The sequence below is a fragment of the Geospiza fortis genome, unplaced genomic scaffold, assembly GCF_000277835.1.
Source record: "Geospiza fortis unplaced genomic scaffold, GeoFor_1.0 scaffold333, whole genome shotgun sequence".
NCBI lineage: Eukaryota > Metazoa > Chordata > Aves > Passeriformes > Thraupidae > Geospiza > Geospiza fortis.
In genome coordinates, this window is record NW_005054347.1 from 2,031,054 (window position 1) to 2,050,228 (window position 19,175).

The window sequence follows — 19,175 nt, forward strand, 5'->3', positions numbered from 1 at the left end:
GCTGATACTCTGAAAAGGACACACGGTGTTGTTTACTTGGTGCATGAAGGATGCCTAAGGCAGGAGTGCCAGCACTTCTCCTCTAGCTGAATTGTCCTGACACCTGTAGCCTATGCACTGTATAGTGAGCTGGGAAAATAAGGATTCACATTATTTTTATCTGCAAGGAGATACCTGCCTCTGACATCCTGGAGGAAAGACTTACAGCGGCCTCTGCTTACAGAAAGTTTTCTTTTCTGTTAGTGGTTGCAGCTGGGAAAGCCAGGCCTCATCTCTTGCTTGTAATTACATCAGTAGAGTGTCTTGGGAGAAGGTTAAATAGTCTTTTGTATATCAAATAAAGCCAGTGAACTTCACTGAAATCATTTAATGAAAACAGTCCTGATTATCTGTATATACTGCTGTGTGGTATTTTAAAAGATCTTAAAGGGAAACATGGAATTGTTTAAGGCCTCTAAAGACTATAGTGCAGAGGCTATGCAGCAAATGCCTTTATAATCTAGGATCTGAAGTAGGCTTTGAATCCAATTGTGTTTTTTGCTGTTGTAAAACATGAGAGATTTTGATACAGTAACTCAGATTTAATACAGAATTTTCTTATTAACTGTTCTTCATGCACATCAGATTTTAGAGACTGAGCTAAAGGGCTCTGCACATCAAGGATGGAACTGACTCAAGGACAGAGCTATTAAGGTGTGTAATAATCAAGAGAGGAGAATTAATTGTCTTTAATTTGGCATAAATCCCAGGGACCATAACTTAGGTTATTAGGAATTCAGGGCCTGTTTCCAATTAGTTATACCCAAGCATGCTCACACATCCAGCTTGGGGAGTGTAATCCGTGAGTGTGTTAGCACAGCCATGGTTGACATGCTAATAAAGGACAGCACTGCCTGACCCCTGCCTGTGTGGTCACTGCCAGCCCGTGTTTGCCTGGCAGTAAATCAAACTGGGCCATTGCTTTATCATTTCCGACACCTTGCAGTGAGCAGCCCAGTGTGTGTCAGCTGCTTGGGCAGTCTGTGCAGACAAAATCACCTGGGCCGTGCTGGAGCAGGTCAGAGAGGCAGCTGTGCCTTTTACATGTTTTTTTAGTCTTCCAGCTTCCTCCTAAGGCATCTGCTCCAGCAAAGCCCGGGTGTCTGCCCTTTAGGTGTATGAAATGTAAATAGTGCAATTGTTATCTGTACCAGAAAATCTGGTCTAACCTGAGCTGGGTTAAAGAAAGATGTAGCAACATTTTTCTGAGTTGGCAGCAGCAGCAAAAGCATGTACTGCGACTGCGTGGCTGCAAATGCAACACCTCCATGCTGAAAACGTGGGAAAGTGTGAGGGACTGCTCAGCCATGGGCAGCCAGTCACCCCTGCACACACCTGCAGAGTGGGCACAGGTGCCATGTCCTGTCCCACAACAGGGCTGGCTGCTTCACACACACCAGGAAATGGAAAAAACCACAGTAATATCACCCTTATTGTAAAATCACCCTTATTGTAAAGCTCTGTGTAAACATGTTTTAAGGAAATGTGGCCTTGGAGAGGTCTTGAAAGCTAGGCTGTGTGTGGCTTCCATCAAAACACCGAAAAAGGGCTGGCAGGAACAGTTGTAGCCAGTGTGTATGTGAGGGGCAGAAGGAAAGATGGTTCAGAGCAAGGGAGACAAACCAATTCATGCACTTAATTCCCCCTGTAATCAGTTTCTGAGACCTGCAACCCCATGGAACTTAAGCCGATGTCTGTCAAATGCTGCCTGCCAATCAGTCAGAAATGAAACCATACTCAGATAGGGCAAGAGCAAAGCGTCCCCTTATAGCTGTTCTCAATTTTGTTTATCCTGAACCTTGACTTTATTGCATGAGTAGATCCTGAGAAGTCCACAGTGGCTACCTCCTTACCCCCTTCAGTAATTTCCTAAATCAAAAAGAATAAGAATTAAGGAAACCTCAATAGCTACTGTGGAAACTGCTCCTTCCAACCACTAATGTATGGAGCTAGTGCAGGAATCTTCCTTAAAAAAGCTGGAATGACAATGCAGTTGCAAAATAGCAGGTTGTCTTTAAGACTTCAAGGCCAACAATCCTTCCATTTTCAAGAGAGGAAAAACCTTTTTAAAGCTTCCCTTAATTTAATTTTCCAGCACAGTGAAGCTGAAGCTTGCCAAATCCAGGTATCTGTGTAGCTTTCTTGGTTTTATTTTGCAGATGTAACATTTTGGGGGAAAAGGCAGGGACCATATTTAAAGAAAATACAACCTTCCACCTAACAAGTCAGAGTTCCGTCAGAGCCACCAAACTGTGCAGCCCTCCTCGCTTGCCAGGGAAAAGCAGGGGAAACCTACAATTTCTGTAGTAGTCATTTGATAAATTGAACCTTTGACTACCAGCAAATATGTCTTAAGTTAGGGAATGCATTTTCCCTGATCAGGAAAGGAATTTCAGCTGATTTCCTGCATTTGGTTATATTAAGATGAGTACCACAGGAGCCAAGAGGTGCCCTTTTTTTATTTTTTTTTAATCCACTTGGTCTTGATGTGATTTCACTGCCAGCTTTCCATTTATCTGTTGTGTGCTCTTTAATTCATGAAGGCCTGCACTGGGGACTTGTTTAAAACCTTGGCTGAAATTGTCAGCCACTCCTTTTATTGCACATCTTTCTGAAAAGATGGGTGTTGTGGCAAAGCAGTAAATAGGATATTGAGCCTCTGCAACACTTGCTATCTGTAAAAAAAGAGTATGTCCTCTGTTAAACTCTGAGTAATTACATCACCCCAGCATTAAAAAACCATCACTTGTCTGGCAACAGTGTCTTACTTGTGTTTGCATGTAGCCATTGGTTTACTGTGGGCCTTTCTACATCCTCCTGTCTCTAAAGGCTGTTAGGGTAACCAGAGTCTCCAGCTAAAGTGATGTTGGAGGCAGTGCAATTAATGGATTTTCTAGAAAGTGATGGTTTAACATAAGACATAAAACATAATAAGAGGATATTTCTGTCTTCAGTTCTGGTCAAGGCTTTCTGTGTTTTACCTTTTATAAAAAGTCAGTGCCCCACCAAGTAAATAGTTATTTACCCAAGATATTTTCTGTGATGGAGTTTCAAAAAACTTCTGCATGGAAAGCAGTGATGCCATGTCACTGATCTGTTGGATGTAGAGGTTAAATTAAAGCTCTTTTTACAATTCTTGAGGAATTCTGTGCTAGCAGACCCTCTGTGCCTGAGCTGGTTGCAACAGAACAAGTCCACTGAAACTTCACATTTATCGTTTCATTTGAAAATATAATTTCTCTGGAAAAAAAGGTACTAGAGAAACTTTATCAGTGTCACAGAGCTACTGTATGTCAATATGTGAATATTTCTTAGAGATTTTTAAAGGTTACTTTCTTTGTGAATACTACAAAGAAATAATGCTTTGGACTATAAATTTAATTTGTGTTTTACTGCATTGGCCTTTACTGGGACTGGTTCTATGTACTGTTTTTGCTAGCTATTTTATATGATTTATGAGTATTTGCTCAAAACACTGTTTGCTGCAAGTGAGGAAATGGCAGATGGAAGCACATGCATGAGAATCTAATGATAAGGCAGGAAGGGATGGTGCTGGACGAAGGGTGTAGAGTAAGGGAAGAGGCAATATGGAGAGGTAGCAGAGCAGGCTGTTGAGCACCTGGGCTGGTGCTTTTCAGCTTTTTGGCTGCAGAGGAGCCTTGCTTTTGTAAGAACTGTGCTCATCCTCCTTTCCCACACCCACACACCTTGATTGCTGGCTTTGGGATTCAAAGTTTCTCAGCATCACAGAGCAACTCCATCCCATAGGTTGGCAATTTTGGAGGTTGATTCCAAAAAGCTTCATTTTAGTCCTTGAGATCAGAGAACAAAAAAATGTTTCAAGAGGACATTCTTTGGGAGCAGAGGGAATCCTTGTTTTCCCGTAAAGCTCTGGCTGGTTGTAAATGCCAGAAGTAGAGTATTTTTGTGCTTTCTCTAAAAACTCTCTAACTCCTCCCCAGCACAACTTGAGTTTCCATTTCCAAGCTGGGCAGCTTTCCAGCCACTCTGCCCCCAGCCTGTAGCTCTGTGTGGTATTGTTTTGACCCAAGTGCAGGGCCCAACACTTGGCCTTGTTGAACTCCACAGTTTTGGCCTCAGCCAGTCAGTCCAGCCTGTCCAGAGCCCTCCTACTCTCCAGCAGATGGACATTTCCACCCAGCCCTGGTGTGGTCTGCAAACTGACAGGGTGCCCTCAATCCCCGTGCTGTTTGCTAACTTCCATTACCTGGTACCTCAGGGGGCTTTGGTTTGGGATCCTGGGGAGGTGAAAGACAGACAAGAGGGAGGTCATTCTCTCCTGAAAAAGTCAGCAGTCCTTGCTCATCCTTGTTGTCTGAATACCTGCCTTTTTCAGTAGCTTAGATGCAAGGAAAAGCAGTACCTTTTCTTTCCCATGTTGGAGCAATTACTGGAAAAGAAGACTTTTTCAGCAGGACATTTTGTCAAAACACACAACTTGTTCACATCTTAAAGTTTTTGCTTGAGACTTGCTGGCCAGTGATGCTCTGACAGACTGCAGTGTTCCCCAGAGCAGGAGAAGCCTGGATTGACAGTGATGCAACAGGCTGCAGAAAGGAAGCAAATCAGATTTTAGCAAGATCTAGCCCTTTCAGTAGGAGTTAAGTGACCGAAAATCTTGCATTCTGGCCTGTGAAGTGGAAATGAACAGATTTAGTATTCCAGCTGAGTGGCAACAGGAATGCTTCACTTTAATCTGAAACTTGATGTTAGAAAGCGTGGGAGAGCTCTGCTGTCAGATTAACTCCGTTCTCATGCCCTTTTCCCTGCACTGAACTGCAACCAAGCATACATGGATCAAAAGTCAAATGCTCTATTAATTTAACCACACGTTGGATTTAATGGCATATGGTAATGCATTATTGATTGCACATCTTAAAACTGAAAATCTTTATGCTAATAACACCTCACATCAGGGCAGGTAGTATGAAAAATGCAGTGGATTAATAAATGACTTCGACTACGAGTAAGAGCTGTTGCCATGCTTTTCCTTGTAAAAATTGAAGTTTTGGGTGTGTTTTAGTGGGGGTGTGTTTATATATTTTGTCACAGGGAAATGTGCAGTAGCAATAATTATGTTGCATTTCTGAGTATAAAATATTAGAATGCAAGAATGGTTTGAAAACAGTTCTACAGGCAGTTATATTCAACAGCTGGTACCAACAAATGGCACAGTCCTGCCTGAAAGCACAGCGTGGTCGACTTTTACTGTTCTTTTACGATGGAGTCTTAATAGCTGGCTGCAAAACCCTTCTGAATTCATGCTTTTGAAGAACTTTTGTGAGTTTTTTCAATGCATACTTCCAGCTGATGAGGGGTTTTTTTGTAGTAGTTACTGAAAGAGCCTAGCCTTATTTATCAGCTGTTGGATATGACCCAGAAAACTCTATTTTTACCTACTTGAAATCATGCTGTAATTTTGAGGGAGGAAATAAATTATTTTTTTTCTCGCCAAACAAGGATTTAAAAAAGAGTGCTTGCTCAGCCAGGGAGTCTTGCAGATATGTTCTCTTTCTGTGCAAGCTCTTCCTCATCCACATTTTTGACATTTCTTGATGTAGTCTTTGCTGTGCTATATACTGAACCCTTAAATGACTCTCAATGCCATACAGTCTTAAGCTCTCTTAGTTCTTCACTAACATGACCAACTAGATGCTCTGGTTTTTCAGGAAAATGCTTGTTTCAATGTGTCTTCAGCTTTGAGTTGTTTGTGAGCACCGCTTTACACTTGTGGCAGAGTAGCAGTCTAGGAGCAGGAGGTCCAGGCTGTTCCTCACATCCTAAGGCTTTGTATCACACTTCCAGTACTCTGTGAGGCTGTGTCATCGCCTTGAAGAAGCTCTGCCCTGTGGCACAGAGTTTGTTTGGCCTAAGCAGAGAAGCTTCTGCTATCATCTTTCTTTTGGAGTTTTTAAATTCTTTTAAATATATTTGGTATCTCGGTCTTGGGAAAACTCGAGTTTAGAGCCAGGGCTACAAATGTGATTGTCATTATGAGGAAACCAGAATGGAAAGCCAGAAGAGATAGCTGGGTTGACAGAAGGATGTTGTGGTGGTAGGGATTTCGTAAATGCCACCTCTGACTGTTGCAGTCTAATCTGATCAAGCTGTAAATAATTGTTTTCTTCCAGGATGGGTTGAGGTCTCCTAGTTGGCAGCAGACTCTGGAGCTGACACAATACAGGGCAGAAGTTGTTATTATTTAGGAAGATCCCTAAACTAAGAACTGCAATGGTGGGTTGTGGGTGCATACCTTTAATTTGGCCAGGTTTGTGCCTTACCTCTGCTCTGAGTCAGCTTCAGCAGCTGTTAATCATCTTTATGTTGGCTCTGTCGAGCACAAGATTATCTGTAAAGGAGAGAGAGGAGTTGCCTGTTCCCCAGTGCCAGTGAACATGGCAGGTGTGGGGTGCTCACCCCAGGTTGCTGCAGTGACTGTGTGTTACCTGAGCACTGTGTGTGGAGGGAAGCAGCGCAGGGACTTGACAGGAGTGCAGCCTGATTCCTCATCAGAGCAAGCTGGGAGGTGCTGCTTTGTCTTACTCTTAGGAGCACCTGCGTCTGCAAAGCCATCCTGCTCCCTCTGAGATAACCAGGTGCTTGGGATGGCCACCTACACTACTGAGAAACTATTGGTAGCTTGTAAATGGAGATAATTGCTGTCCAGAGATGAGAGGCCAATGTCAGCAGTGCCCTTCTGGCACTGGAATGGTAGCATTGTCTCCATCAGGTGTTTTATGGGCTCATAAGCTCTGGAACAAGCAGGTCCCGTGAGCTCCCACACTGTGAGCCCCTGGAGCAGGAATCTGCTTGACAGTTTATCCTCTTCTGCCATGTCTAGTCTCGTATTTTCTTGAATTTTCCTTACAGTACTTTCTTTGTTTTGAACTGACTCAGATTCTTTCTTTTGTGAGCTGTTTTGCTGGTGCTGTGATCTTTATAAGAGATAGCAAATACTTTGTTTACTGTAAGCTCTTGTGCAGTAACTCATGTGGTTACACCGTGAAACAGAGAAGTCCTTCTGGAGCTTGTTTCCACACCCACCCATTCATCTGTGCCCTTCTCCCCATTTTCAGTACTCGGCTTCAGCATGTCACGTTGGCATGATGTCATACAAAGCCAGCAGATTTGTCATTAAAAGCCTTGTCATCAATAGATGACTGTTTGTATTTTCTGCCTGCCTGAAACTGTTTTATACTTACTAACCCAGTAATTAAGACTGTGCTGCCTTTGAAACAGGTTGGTTTCACTGCCCCACCTTTTCCCTAGGCAATTACAAGGCGGTGCCAATGTCGAGGGGGGTATTCATTAGCCTGGATGAGACTTGGCTCCACAGCCAGCTCGCACAAATGCGCTCCACCCGCCACTCCCCGCATGGGCGGTAGCCCAATGCTAGGCAGCCCTTGGAGACCATGAATTTGGATAATATTTGTGGTGCACCTCTTTAGGGACTTGTGTAAGAAGGATGCAGAAAGAGAGCATTGCCTCAAAATGGCTGATAAAATGCTCTTTGTGCAGCTTCAGTTGAACCTGAACAGAGTGATGTCAGGGTTTTCTTATCATGTAAAGTGACGCCGTTCTTCAGGGCCACTGGATTGCTCGGCTGCTTTTGATTGTCTTGAGGTAATTGAATAGCTGTGCCATGTAACCTGTGCTGAAGGAATCAGGGCTGTTTATTCAGCAAACAGATGTCCTGCTTTGTGGTGTGCTTACAATGTTACTGGCTTGCGTCTTTCGTTAGTAAATATTGCCAACTACCCAGGCTATCGTCCTTGCGCTGATAATTTTGCGTTTGCAAATGCGTTCCTATGTCACACAGAGAGATTTGGAAGCTTGCAAAATTTGCAAAGTAATTCCTTTGATCCATCAGGAAAGAGTCTGTCAGTAGACAAGGGTTATCCCTGCAACATCCTGTGCTACAGTGCATCAAACCACCACATCTGGGCAGGATCAGTTCAGCCCTGGTGACGTGAACTGGGTGTGATCCCAGCCTGCCTCACCAAATGGATAAGGAACATGTGAAATAGCTTCTGGTTTGTATATCCTGCTCCTGTGCAATGCTGACCACACTCAAACACATTTATCAGAGATCTCTCTGCCCTCAATCCATTTCCTGGCTTGTCCCTAGCACCACACACTCCTGAGTGGTTTCAGATAGCTGGCAGAACTGAAAACAAAGCAGCTTTGTGTTTTAATCATCCCTGCCGAGACCCTAAAATTGATGTTGATCTGGAAGTTCCTTAGCTGATGGAGGCTGGCGGCAGCCAGTGGCCCAGATAAGCCATTTCCAGCCCTGTATGGGGATAAGGGCCAATATCTCACTTGAAGGGAGTTGAGAGCACCCCTTCCAGTGGGGCAGTGGTTTTGATAGATTGTAAGAGATTTACCCTCGCAGCTGTAGCTGTAATGTATAGAAAAGCTACTTTTTCCTATTTTCAAATTATATTTGGTATCATTTTTTAACTCTCCCTCAGCAGTCTGAACAATTGGACTCATGATAGTAAGCAAGCTTGGCTTTTATAGGAAGAAGAATGTGACAAATAACTCCCATAAACGTGTTTACAGTTTGCACTATCATTTCTAAAATACCATTTCCTACATTGACACAGAGGAAATAAACAGTGGTAGGGGGAAGGTTTTACAGGTGCCAAGTCAGGATATGATCCCCCAAAACACAACTGCTTGGCTGCAAGAGCAGTGAGGGCTGTACGGTGTTTGTGCTGGTAGCAATTTGATATTCAGCTCCTCCAACTTTTCTGTCCTGTGAGAGATTACAAGTTTTCAGCAAAATCCTGGGGGTAATCCTGCAGGATTCAGCTGTCAACAGCTGTGCTCACCACAGACTCCTCTGCAGGCCATTTTTGCAAGCAGCTGTTATCTACACACCATTCCATGCTGGGGCTGATCCGTGCTTCTTGTAAGACGTAAATTGCAATTGCCTGTATGTCCCTTATCATCACTTGATATTTCGAGTGATGCAGAAAATAAGGACACACCGAGGGGTATGTCTCTCACAGCAGCATCCTCAGGAAAGGTAGTTTTCTGGGGAGCTGGGGAACAAGCCATGTAATTGTAGCTGCTCTAAAGGAGGTCTTCACTCCAGTTTGGGGCTGTGGGAAAGGTTTCTTACCTTAGCTTTTCCCTTAAAGATGAGAAATCTTTGGCACAAAAGAGCTGTATGAGAGCAGGGGTTAGATTTCTGTCACCTCAGAAAGAAGATTAGCAAAGGGAGCTGTCAAGTGAGAGGAGATATCCTCTGCCCATGCTGTCATGCTAGATGCCAGAGGGACATTCCTGTCTCCTTGGTGACTGCTGCTAGCAAGACCTTAGCCTGGTTGTGGATTTTCTAAGTTTCAGTTTGTAACTGCAAAACCCACTCGTTTGTTATTTTCTCTCTTTTTATTTCCCTCTCCTTTCCTCCTGCTTCTCTCCTCAATTCCTGCTTTCCTCTGTCATTTCTGCTGCTTCTCCTCTACTCTATGGAGGCAGTTAGAGCTTGCAGTGCCCCCAGAAATCCTGTTGTGCCTACATTTTGCTTGCTCTAACCTAATGTTTACCCTCTGAAAGTACCTGAAACCCAGAAATAAAAACTGGTTTCGATGGTATGCACTTAAAAGCAGATTCATAGCCTGTTCTAATGTGCAGTGAAGGCACACTGGCTATCCTCAAATAAAACCAAGTGCTGACAACCTCATTTTCTCAAATAAGAGTATCCTCGTATTGGCTGGAATAGGAGGTTGGCTATTACTGACAAGCTCCGTGTGCAGACAAGTTAGTACAGCGAGCAAGGGCTGAAAGGAGCCGAGGCATGACTGAGCCTCATAATTATACCCAGATTAGACTTTTGCCTGAGGGCAAGGCACGGCAGGAGCAGCTCTGTACTGCTATCGTGGTCTGTAGTGTTTGAGCACAGACACATCCCTTGCAGTCCCAGTGAAGTCAGCAGCGCCAGGCCCGGCTGGAACACAGCCCTGTTAGCTCTCCAGGAGTGCTGCTGACGGGGCAGGTGTGGGCTTGTTCTGGGCTGGGCTCTGCCCTGTGGCCAGCTCAGGTTTGCTCCAAAGCCACTCTTCCAGGAGGGTTTTAGGGGGCTGCCAGAGCCACACAACACAGGGGAGACCTGGAGTGGTTGAGGCTCCCCATTTCATGATGGTACAGGGACAATTTGGACCACCTCTGGAGAAGGTGCTTGTTCTCCTCTTGAGCTGTATCCCCAGATGTTCTGAGCTTGTGCCCAGCACATGTTCCCTGAAGCTACCATGGAGCTAACAGCAGGTGAACTCCAGCCTCTGGGTGTCTGAGGTGTCATCAGAGACCAGCTGTCAGATTTCCCTAAGCATCTCATCACACAATGATGTGACCTGGGACTACAGCCTCCTGGAATCACACTGCTGCTCTTAAACACCAGTGCTGCCTTTATGTTTGATTGACAAGGGATCAGGCAAGTCCTTGCTTGGTAGATGCAGGCATGCCACCACTGCTTGCTGGAGTTCTTCCAGGCATGCACAGAAACTGGGCTGTACCAGTACCAGTGCTAGCCCAGGAAACGTGCTGTGGCTCTGACTATGAAGGATGCACCATTTCTGTACTACTGTCATTTGCCACAATAATTTTGGGGCTTGTATGCAGTTGAGAGGGAAAAGCCTGTGCACTGCATGAACCTTGCATGGCTGGCTGTGCTTGTCTGTGTCCAGCACGGCGTGGGGTGTGGGTACTGAGGATCATCACCACCAGGTGATGGTGTGCCCCTGTGCCCCTCTGTTCAGCTGATGAGTGCCCAGTGTTCTCACCTGGGCTCTGTAATGACTTGGTCCTGCGGGCGGTGGATGATGTGGGAGCAGCCTTGTATTTAACTTTAGAGTGTAGAAAAGGCTTGAGCCAAGAATTCTAGTACAGCAGAGGCAGCTTTGCTGCTGGGTGTTTGTAATCAGTGTCTCTCTGTTGTACTCTGTGAAGTCAAGGTTAGATGGTGTAATTTCTACTGGTCTGTGGCTCATCACAACCTGCTAATTTTGATTGAACAGTCACTCCAGTGCAGCAGACTGGTCGTGTACCTGTGGATCAGACACTGTGAAGGACTCTTTGGTCTCTCTCCTGTCTGTGGTCAGGGATCATTGCAGACAGGAAAGAGATTTCATGTACAAATGCTGGTTTGTTTCAGGTTTGCTTTTAGCTATGTGCTAAGTCTCTACACAGACTTTGGATGAAGTTAACTGGGTGATACTTAGCTCAGTGCATTCTTTGTAAAATCTTGTGCAAACCAGAAAAGATTGTCAATGGTAATCATGGTGATTAGATTAGATCACTTCAGGGTTTCAGCCTCCCCAGAGTAAACATCTGTTTTCAATACCCTAAATGGCAAGGTGCTGCACTATAGGCAAACTTGGCCTTCCTTAATCCAAGGGACTGTCTTTATTTACTGCTTTTTCTATGTATCTCCTTTGCTTTTAAGTCTGTACTGTGTTGTACTTTTGTGTGTACCCTTCTTTTGTTTCTTTTCAGCCATGTAGGAGTATACATTGTGGTTGCTCAGTATTGAGTGCTTCTGTTGCTTGCTATTGAATGCTGGTGCTAGTGTCATTCCAGTTAAGCTCTATGTACCTTTTGTCTCTGAAAATCAATGGAGAGCAAATTTAAAAGGAACTAAATTTCATAGTACCTTTAATTTAAAAAAAAATAATTCCATTTATGTTTGCTCGTGATGAGAGAGGTTCTCAGGAGGTCAATCTGAGAGACAAAATACAGTTTGTGCTTTTAATAAACATCAGGAGCCTTTTTTCCTGTAGAAAACCTTGAATGCTTCATAGTCGCTCTCATCTAAATTATATTCCCAAGCATTTTTTGTTTCTAGCAGATGTTGCCTTGTGCTACAGTCTTGATGTGCAAACAAGTCAAGGGTCTTGGGAATTCTCTAGCGATCTTAGGTAGACATGTGCAAGATTAGCTACCACGGGCCATGTTTGTGCTGCAGGTGTGCCAGTAGAGGTAGCAGGAAGCACCTGAGGTGACCTATTGCTGGTATCTTCCTGTGAGGAGTACGGATGTGCAGTGGTAGCAGGAAAAATCAGATTGCAGCGAGTTCAGACTCCTCTGGGACTTGGGAAGATGCTAAGGTCTTGTTTGTTTAAACACTGCAGTGGGCTGGAAGCCTTGCAGAATAGAATTTGCCAAAGAAGAAGTTAGCTTAAGGTTCCTTAAAACAGGGAAAAAAAGGAACATACTGAAAATAATTGAGTTTCTGGTGCTTTAAAAGCTTCTTAATGTTCTTCAAGTTCTTTTTTTCTGTGAAAGTATGTTCTTTTGATTGCAGGTCAGGCTTAGCAGAGTACAGTACATCTTGCCACAGAATGAATAAGTGAGCTCAGTTCTGCAGCTGCTATTGAATGATGATGTTGGAGCATGCCTTGGCTTATCAGTGAAGGCTGCCTAATGTATTCCACCCAGCCTACCTGAGCGTGCTCTGCAGCAACAAACCCAATTAACTGTTTTTCTACCCGCTGTATGAATGATTTCAGCGGTTAAGGGGGTGCTTTGTTTCACAGTATTGTAGTAAGCCATGCCAGAGCATGCACTGGCCATTTCTTACACGCCTCTGTTGCTTTCTACAGCCCAGCAAATGCACCAGGAGCTTGCCACAGCACAGTCTGGCCAGGCAGCTCATGAGCAGAGTGTGGCTCATTAGCTTTACATCCATTAGTTTCTAAAAGCCTTCGGAATCAGATTTGGAGGTATGAGAAAGAAATTTACAGTCTACCCTATCAATGTGACAGAATGATGCAAATTAAAAAAAAAAAAGTTTAAAAAAAAATGGGCCTCTCTGGATCTTTCTAAGGGGTTTTATTTTTTAGTTGTTGTTTTTCAGGATGCCTCAAACTATTTGGCTTTGTGTTTGTCTGTTATCTTCAACTCAGTCCTCCCACAAAAAGTCAAATACCTGCTTTTACTGAATTATTAACAACAATGGATGGAGCTTACGTATCAATGAAAATTATGAACATTTCCCAAGGCAATTGATTTAAATGGAGTTAAATTTAGTGGAAGCTTCTATTGGTGTAATGAATGCTCATTATAGAGCCTAATGTGCTTTAAGGGCTTGATAACCTTCTCAGTAGGGAAGTCAGGCTGCTGTTTTCCAGCAGAGGCCCAGATGCTGCAGAGTGGCGCTGCTGTCACTGCAACTGTATCCCATTGCTAGGCTGGAGTGCTTCTCTTTAACCTTCTGTGTTTTTTCCTCTTGCAGAAGACCACCTCCCAGCTGGCTTCCCGACCATCGACATGGGCCCGCAGCTGAAGGTGGTGGAGAAGGCCCGCACGGCCACGATGCTGTGTGCTGCCAGTGGGAACCCTGACCCCGAAATCTCCTGGTTCAAGGACTTCCTGCCCGTCGACACTGCCACCAGCAATGGGCGAATCAAGCAGCTCCGCTCGGGTAAGGTAGCAAAGCAAGTAAGCCTTCCCAGCCTCCTCGCTCTTCCTCCCTTTTCTCTTTACATGCTGCTGTTATATTTTCCCTGAAATGCAATTCTAAACCAAATTGTCAGTTTGCTCTGAGCTTGTTTCTTTTACGATGTAAAAGCAGTTTTTGGAGCTGATCCTCTCTGGCAGGATATCGTGGCTTGTTAAAATGTCTGTTAGAGTGGACGTGCCTTTTGGAACATCACCTGGATATCTTCTTCAGTAGACCGTCTTGATATTGCCCCAAATCCTTGGTAGACTCAGACATTTCACTACCAACTCAGTGAGTCTCAGTTGTTTTTAATAGGAGCACAGTGCAAATCAGGATAATGAGATACTGGTTGAGATTTTACAATCACTGGTCATTTGCAATTTTACACCTTATACAGACTCTGCAAGACATTGCTCTGCTTTCTGTTGAGCTCATTGCCATCCTTACTATGTGATACCACAGGCAAAAAGAAAAATCCAAAAAGCAGCAATTCTGTGGATTTCAAAGGAAATGGATGCAGTTTTGAAATATACCATTTATTTTTGATTCTTTTGTGTGACAAGCCAAATACTAGCTTTTGAAATACAGATGGTTATTTCTTGGGGGTGGCTAAGAATGCGCTCATTTTAGCAAGGAATTCTTGTTTTTCTACTGCACTGTTCAATCTCCCAGGACTGTAAGGCCCATTAGAGAATTAAAGAAAATAAAATACTGCTTTGTTCACTGATGAAGTGGAGCTCCACAGTGTGAATTAGAGTGGCTGTTTAACAAGGCACAGCACAACTACACAGCAGCTTTAGTCTGGGGAAAAAGCCCCCAGTGTCCTACACAAAGTACAGAAGGGACCAGAGCTGGAACAACTTTCGTCTGGAGAGGTCTCATGCTTAAATATGAAGCAGACTGCCTTGCTTGGCCACAGTTATCTGTGGGCACTGAAAAGCTATTTGTTACAAGTGCTGCTGCCAGGGAATCACCATCTTCTAACCAAGGTGAACATCTTGAAACGTTTCTCCATAGCAGGAGCCTTCTGCATACATTTGATGATGCTTGGATGATAAGTAGGTTTGTACTTGGAGGAGTGGGTAAGTGAGACATCACTCTCAGCAAAAATAGAACCCAGCCTGACACTCCTGATCCCACCTTGATGTACCACTGAATGCTAATTATACTAATGCATTTATGGTTTATGAAATTTCCCAGTGACCTTTAGCTTATCTCCCCCACAGCATGGTTTAATCTTGATCTGTTTGTGCTGGAAGAAAATATCACACTTGTTAATTATTCTGAGAAGCTTTAGGAAGCAGCAATAGGAAAGTGTTTCACTTCGTAGCTGACTAAATCAGCATCAGAAATTACCATAAATGAGCAGCAAGGCAGCCTCTGATGCACTTGCTGTACGTTCTCCAGCCTCCTTTTCACAGGCACTTGGCTGCCTCTCTACCAGCTGCTTCACAAGTTTGGTGAGATAGAAAGTTGAAAAACAAACTAGTAAAGCCTGTCACAGTGTCCAAGTTTTGATTCCTATTTGCTGTTCTTCAGCAACATCTCAATTGAATATTTCACCTGGGATTCAAACTCTAGAGCTGGCTGCTTGCGGAAGACACAGTAATTACCAAGGGAGGTGTCAAGGGAACCTTTTAGAAATCAATGAGCAACACACATCCTCAGACTCACAAAAGAAATTGATTAGCTCTCTAATGTAGTATGGGAGGTTTCTACAGTTCAGTGCAAGAGATTTCCAAATATGAATTTGAAGTTTTCTTTTCAGGGATCTGGTGCTATGATGCCAAGATGCACCAAGGCTCTGCTCCATCCTGGCAGGAGTGAGGAGCACGAAGTTTGCAGCTTCTCATGGGCCAGAGATTCAACCCCTGTTTGCATTTGTGTTTTTTTCATGTACTTGTAATGGTCATAAAGTAGAGCCTGCACTTTGAAGTGCCTGAGTCCCACTTAGGTGACTGCAGCACCCTGTATGAGCAATGTGATGGCTTGAGCAGTTTCCCATTCACTCTGCAAGGTGTTAATTGAGCTCTCCAACACTACACCATAGTTGGGCAGAGTTGCTTTTCAAAGAAAAGAGTATTTAAATAGATACCTCATTATATGGTAGAGTTTAATAGTTTGCAAAGTCTCTGCTCCATTAAGATCATATCTTATAGTCAGGCTGGCATATCTGCATGAATGTCAGTTTATACTATCTCAATCTTAATATACCCTCATTTAATTTCGTTTAATTAAAACCCAATAAAAGCAAGACAGATGTAATATAGTTAAAATAGCTGCAGCACATTGTGAACCCAGTACTGTGTATATAGTGTCCGACCTTCAATGAGTACATCATATATTAGTATTCAGATGTACCAAATTTAGGTCATGAAGGTCAAAGCAGCTTTGGAGTCTGATGTACAGAGAGGGTTGAGCGATGATTCTGTTTCTTCAGGCTCCTAGTATGGTATAAATAGTTAGAGGTAAAGAAGCAGCATCTTTGGGAAAGGTGCTCTCTTCTGACACTCACAGTTATGTGGGCTGGCAGTGCTCTGGGGGCTTCAGGCAGGTCTTTGAACTTGCATGCAGTCAGATCATGTGCCCCAGGGGGCTCTGAACATCAGTTTCTAGAGTTCTGTTCATCTTCTGTCAAGGTGCTAGAGTCTGTGGTTTAAGACATCCAAGCCACCATCGTAGGCTTTTTTAACCCCAGAAAACTGGTGGTTTTGTCAGGAGCAAATGGAGAGTTTATAAATCTGCCTTGTATCCTACTCTCCCTCTTTTAGTAATTATATCTGTATGTGTGTATATGCACTTTCCCTATTACATCTTCTGACAGCATAACTCTATTTGTAGGGGGTTTTAACTATTTCTTACCATTGCTTAGTTTTTTCTTCCCAACTAAAGCTTAATTCTGTTTTAAATCTAGTTCTTGGGTAGTTTTGCAAGTAAATGTTAGGCTAATAGCTATAGAGATGAGAGCACAAATAAATACAGGGTTTCATCTCGATTTTCCTAGATCAAGGCTAAAGCAAGGTCTCTGACTCATGCTGGTTGTAGCAAATTCTCCCTTGTTCATCTTGCTAATACTTCCCACCTCTTGTGAGGAGGCTGCTGTTCTGCAAGTGCAGTGACTCAGAACAACTCCCTGTTCTCCCCCCGGGGTGTGTAGCTTCACTCATTGCCTCTCAGTCAGTGACACAGGGTCTAAGGCCAGCTCTGGGCTGAGAAACCTCCCCAGCACGCTAACACATTTAAAATTTGTTTGGCTGAACTGATTTTAAAACTGTCCAGGCACTGTAGTATTGCAAGTGATGACACACATGAGTTCTGGCAGCCAGAGTCAATGCTGCACCTCTAACCATGTTTTAAAATCAGTTAATGATGTGGTGGAAGCTCTCTCAGTATAGATCAGATTGTGCTGATGCTTTACAGTTCTTCTGTACAGATTCTTGGATCAGAAGGTCCTAAAGGACTTCAAAGCAACTCAGTTGGAATTCATACTCTCAAAGCTCTTGAATGTCTCCAGTGATTTTCATAGCTGAAGAATTGCTCTTCCACCTTGCTCTAAAGAAAACCTATGAACAAAATGTCAAATTAGAATAAATAGCTATTCTGACTGTTAACATAATTTTTTCCATGTAAGGAAACACCAGAAATTCAGAAAGTATTATCTTTCATCTAATAGAGAACTTGGTATTACAAAAAGTATTCTCTTTTAATCACTTTCAATTAACTCAGTTACAGAACCATGCCCTAGATCCTAGTGCGACTTCCAGACAATTAAGTGCAAGTAAAGTATCAGAGAGGACTCTGCAGGTGACTTCAGTCACTCTCTGGGAAAGTGAAGGTGCCTCTAACACAGAAGCAGTGGGAGCTAGCTCACCCTATCACCTTGCTGCATTTGGGCTCTCAGAGTTACCAGCAAGCATTTTCATTTAGGTTTGATGCTATCAGTAGAAACACTACTTTCTTGGAAGCAAATACCCAACATGCACAGAGCTAACATGCAGAAAGAGGTGCCTCTTTGTCCCAGTGACGTGGCCATGATGTCCCCATCCTGCTTCACTGATAATACCCAGCCAGTCAGTATCCAGCAGATGTTCAGCTCTTAGCAAGGAACAGCTTAGAGTCCAGACATCAGATAGGCATTGACTTGGGACAAGATGTAAGGACAACATAAAAGAATGGAGATTGGGTGGTTTTATCCAAAAGGAACCCACACAAGGTGGATGCTCTCTCAGAAAGGACTGACTGGAAAAGGGTTGAAGCAATATAGTGGCCAACAACAGCCAGTTAACACCTGAATTTTTGTCTCCTGGAAGAACCTAACTGCACACCTGGGTGTTGCTTTGTGAGGTGCACACAGCAATTGTGGAATACCTTCAGATTCCTGATGGCATCTGGTGGCAAGTAGTCCTTCACTTTTGAAAAGAGTTTCCCCATAACCTATGCTAGGAAGTAGCCAAAAGCACTGCCAGAGTTCTGTGGGATTCAGTGCTCTAGTGCTCAGTTGCTGCCAGCGTGAGCCTTGATTTCTCTGCTGATATTGCTTTGGAGTGATGTTTGGTGGTTCAGGTTCCTACAAGGAAGTAGTGTGTTAGTAAGCCTGTGGTGAGTTTGTCAGCAGAGTGAAGTCCCTTCTCCTACAGAATTCTCCATACTGGGAAATACTGACACAAATAACCCCAGGGGATTTTCCAGTGTATCATCAGATGCTTTTTCTTGGTTTGGGTTTATGACTGGCTCTGTACACAGAGAATATCAGGGCCAGCACTCATTCCTGACTGAGGTGACTGTAGGGGTGTTTCTCAGTGTCTGGGATCATGAAGAAGAAGTAAACTCTCCCTCCTTACGAGTTTTTCAAACCTTTCAAACACAAGGAACTGGGCTTGAAGTTTGATCTTAGAGTGCCCTTTGCATAAAGCACCCTAGTGATCACAGGGCGCAAAATTGGCCTCAGAAACCATTTGAGTGATGGCACCTTCATCACTTGATGGACTCTCTTACGTTGGCACTCTGTGGCCTGTGTGCTGTGATTTGTCCCTTTGAGGGACACCCTAAAAAGACAACAGCCAGAGATGAATCATCATATGATGTGAAGAATAAAGGTAAACTTCAGTTTGTTCCTTCTGGATGAGGAAATTTGGGGTCCAACTGAAAAGCCTTGTGCAAACTCTGTAAAACGGTGTCCTCTGAGTGAAAAGTGAATGTCTTAACTTTGCAAAGGTGAGAGAGACATGGAACAAACACCGCAGTAAATACAGCAAGCCTCTGTGTTGCTCCCACAAGGGTTGTTGGGTTGCATTCAGGAGCCAGGAGGATTGGGATTTAACTCATAAAAATTAGCTGGCCACATTTAACATTTTAGGGAATCTGCTTCAAGTATGCAGTTGCCTTTAGAGCTCTGTATGGACAATTGCATAATAAAGAAAGGGTTGAGCCTCTGCAGGGAGTAGATAAAAAGATTTCCTGCAAATCTTTTCAGTTCTAGGACAGAGCAACAAACCCTATTTCAGCCAGATGAGAGATAAGGAAGTAATGTTTTTGGCCCCTTGGGCTGGTACGCTAAGTCGTTGCACCATTCCCATGGGAAGTGACGCATGGTGGTGATGCTTTTCTTAACTCTGAAAATTGGAAGGGATGGGGTGGGGTGGGGAAGCCACGCACATTACACCAGAGC

General features: G+C 43.7%; 1 protein-coding gene across 13 annotated transcripts in view; it reads left to right on the forward strand.

Annotated features, from left to right (window-relative positions):
• The window catches only part of PTPRF (protein tyrosine phosphatase receptor type F), a 286,072-nt gene that overhangs the window by 165,755 nt on the left and 101,142 nt on the right, over positions 1–19,175 (forward strand). For all 13 annotated transcript variants that reach the window (XM_031058681.1, XM_031058684.1, XM_031058686.1 and 10 more), the window contains exon 5: positions 13,301–13,489. In XM_031058681.1, the coding sequence (XP_030914541.1) occupies positions 13,301–13,489 (189 nt within the window). The remainder of the gene's footprint in view (positions 1–13,300; positions 13,490–19,175) is intronic.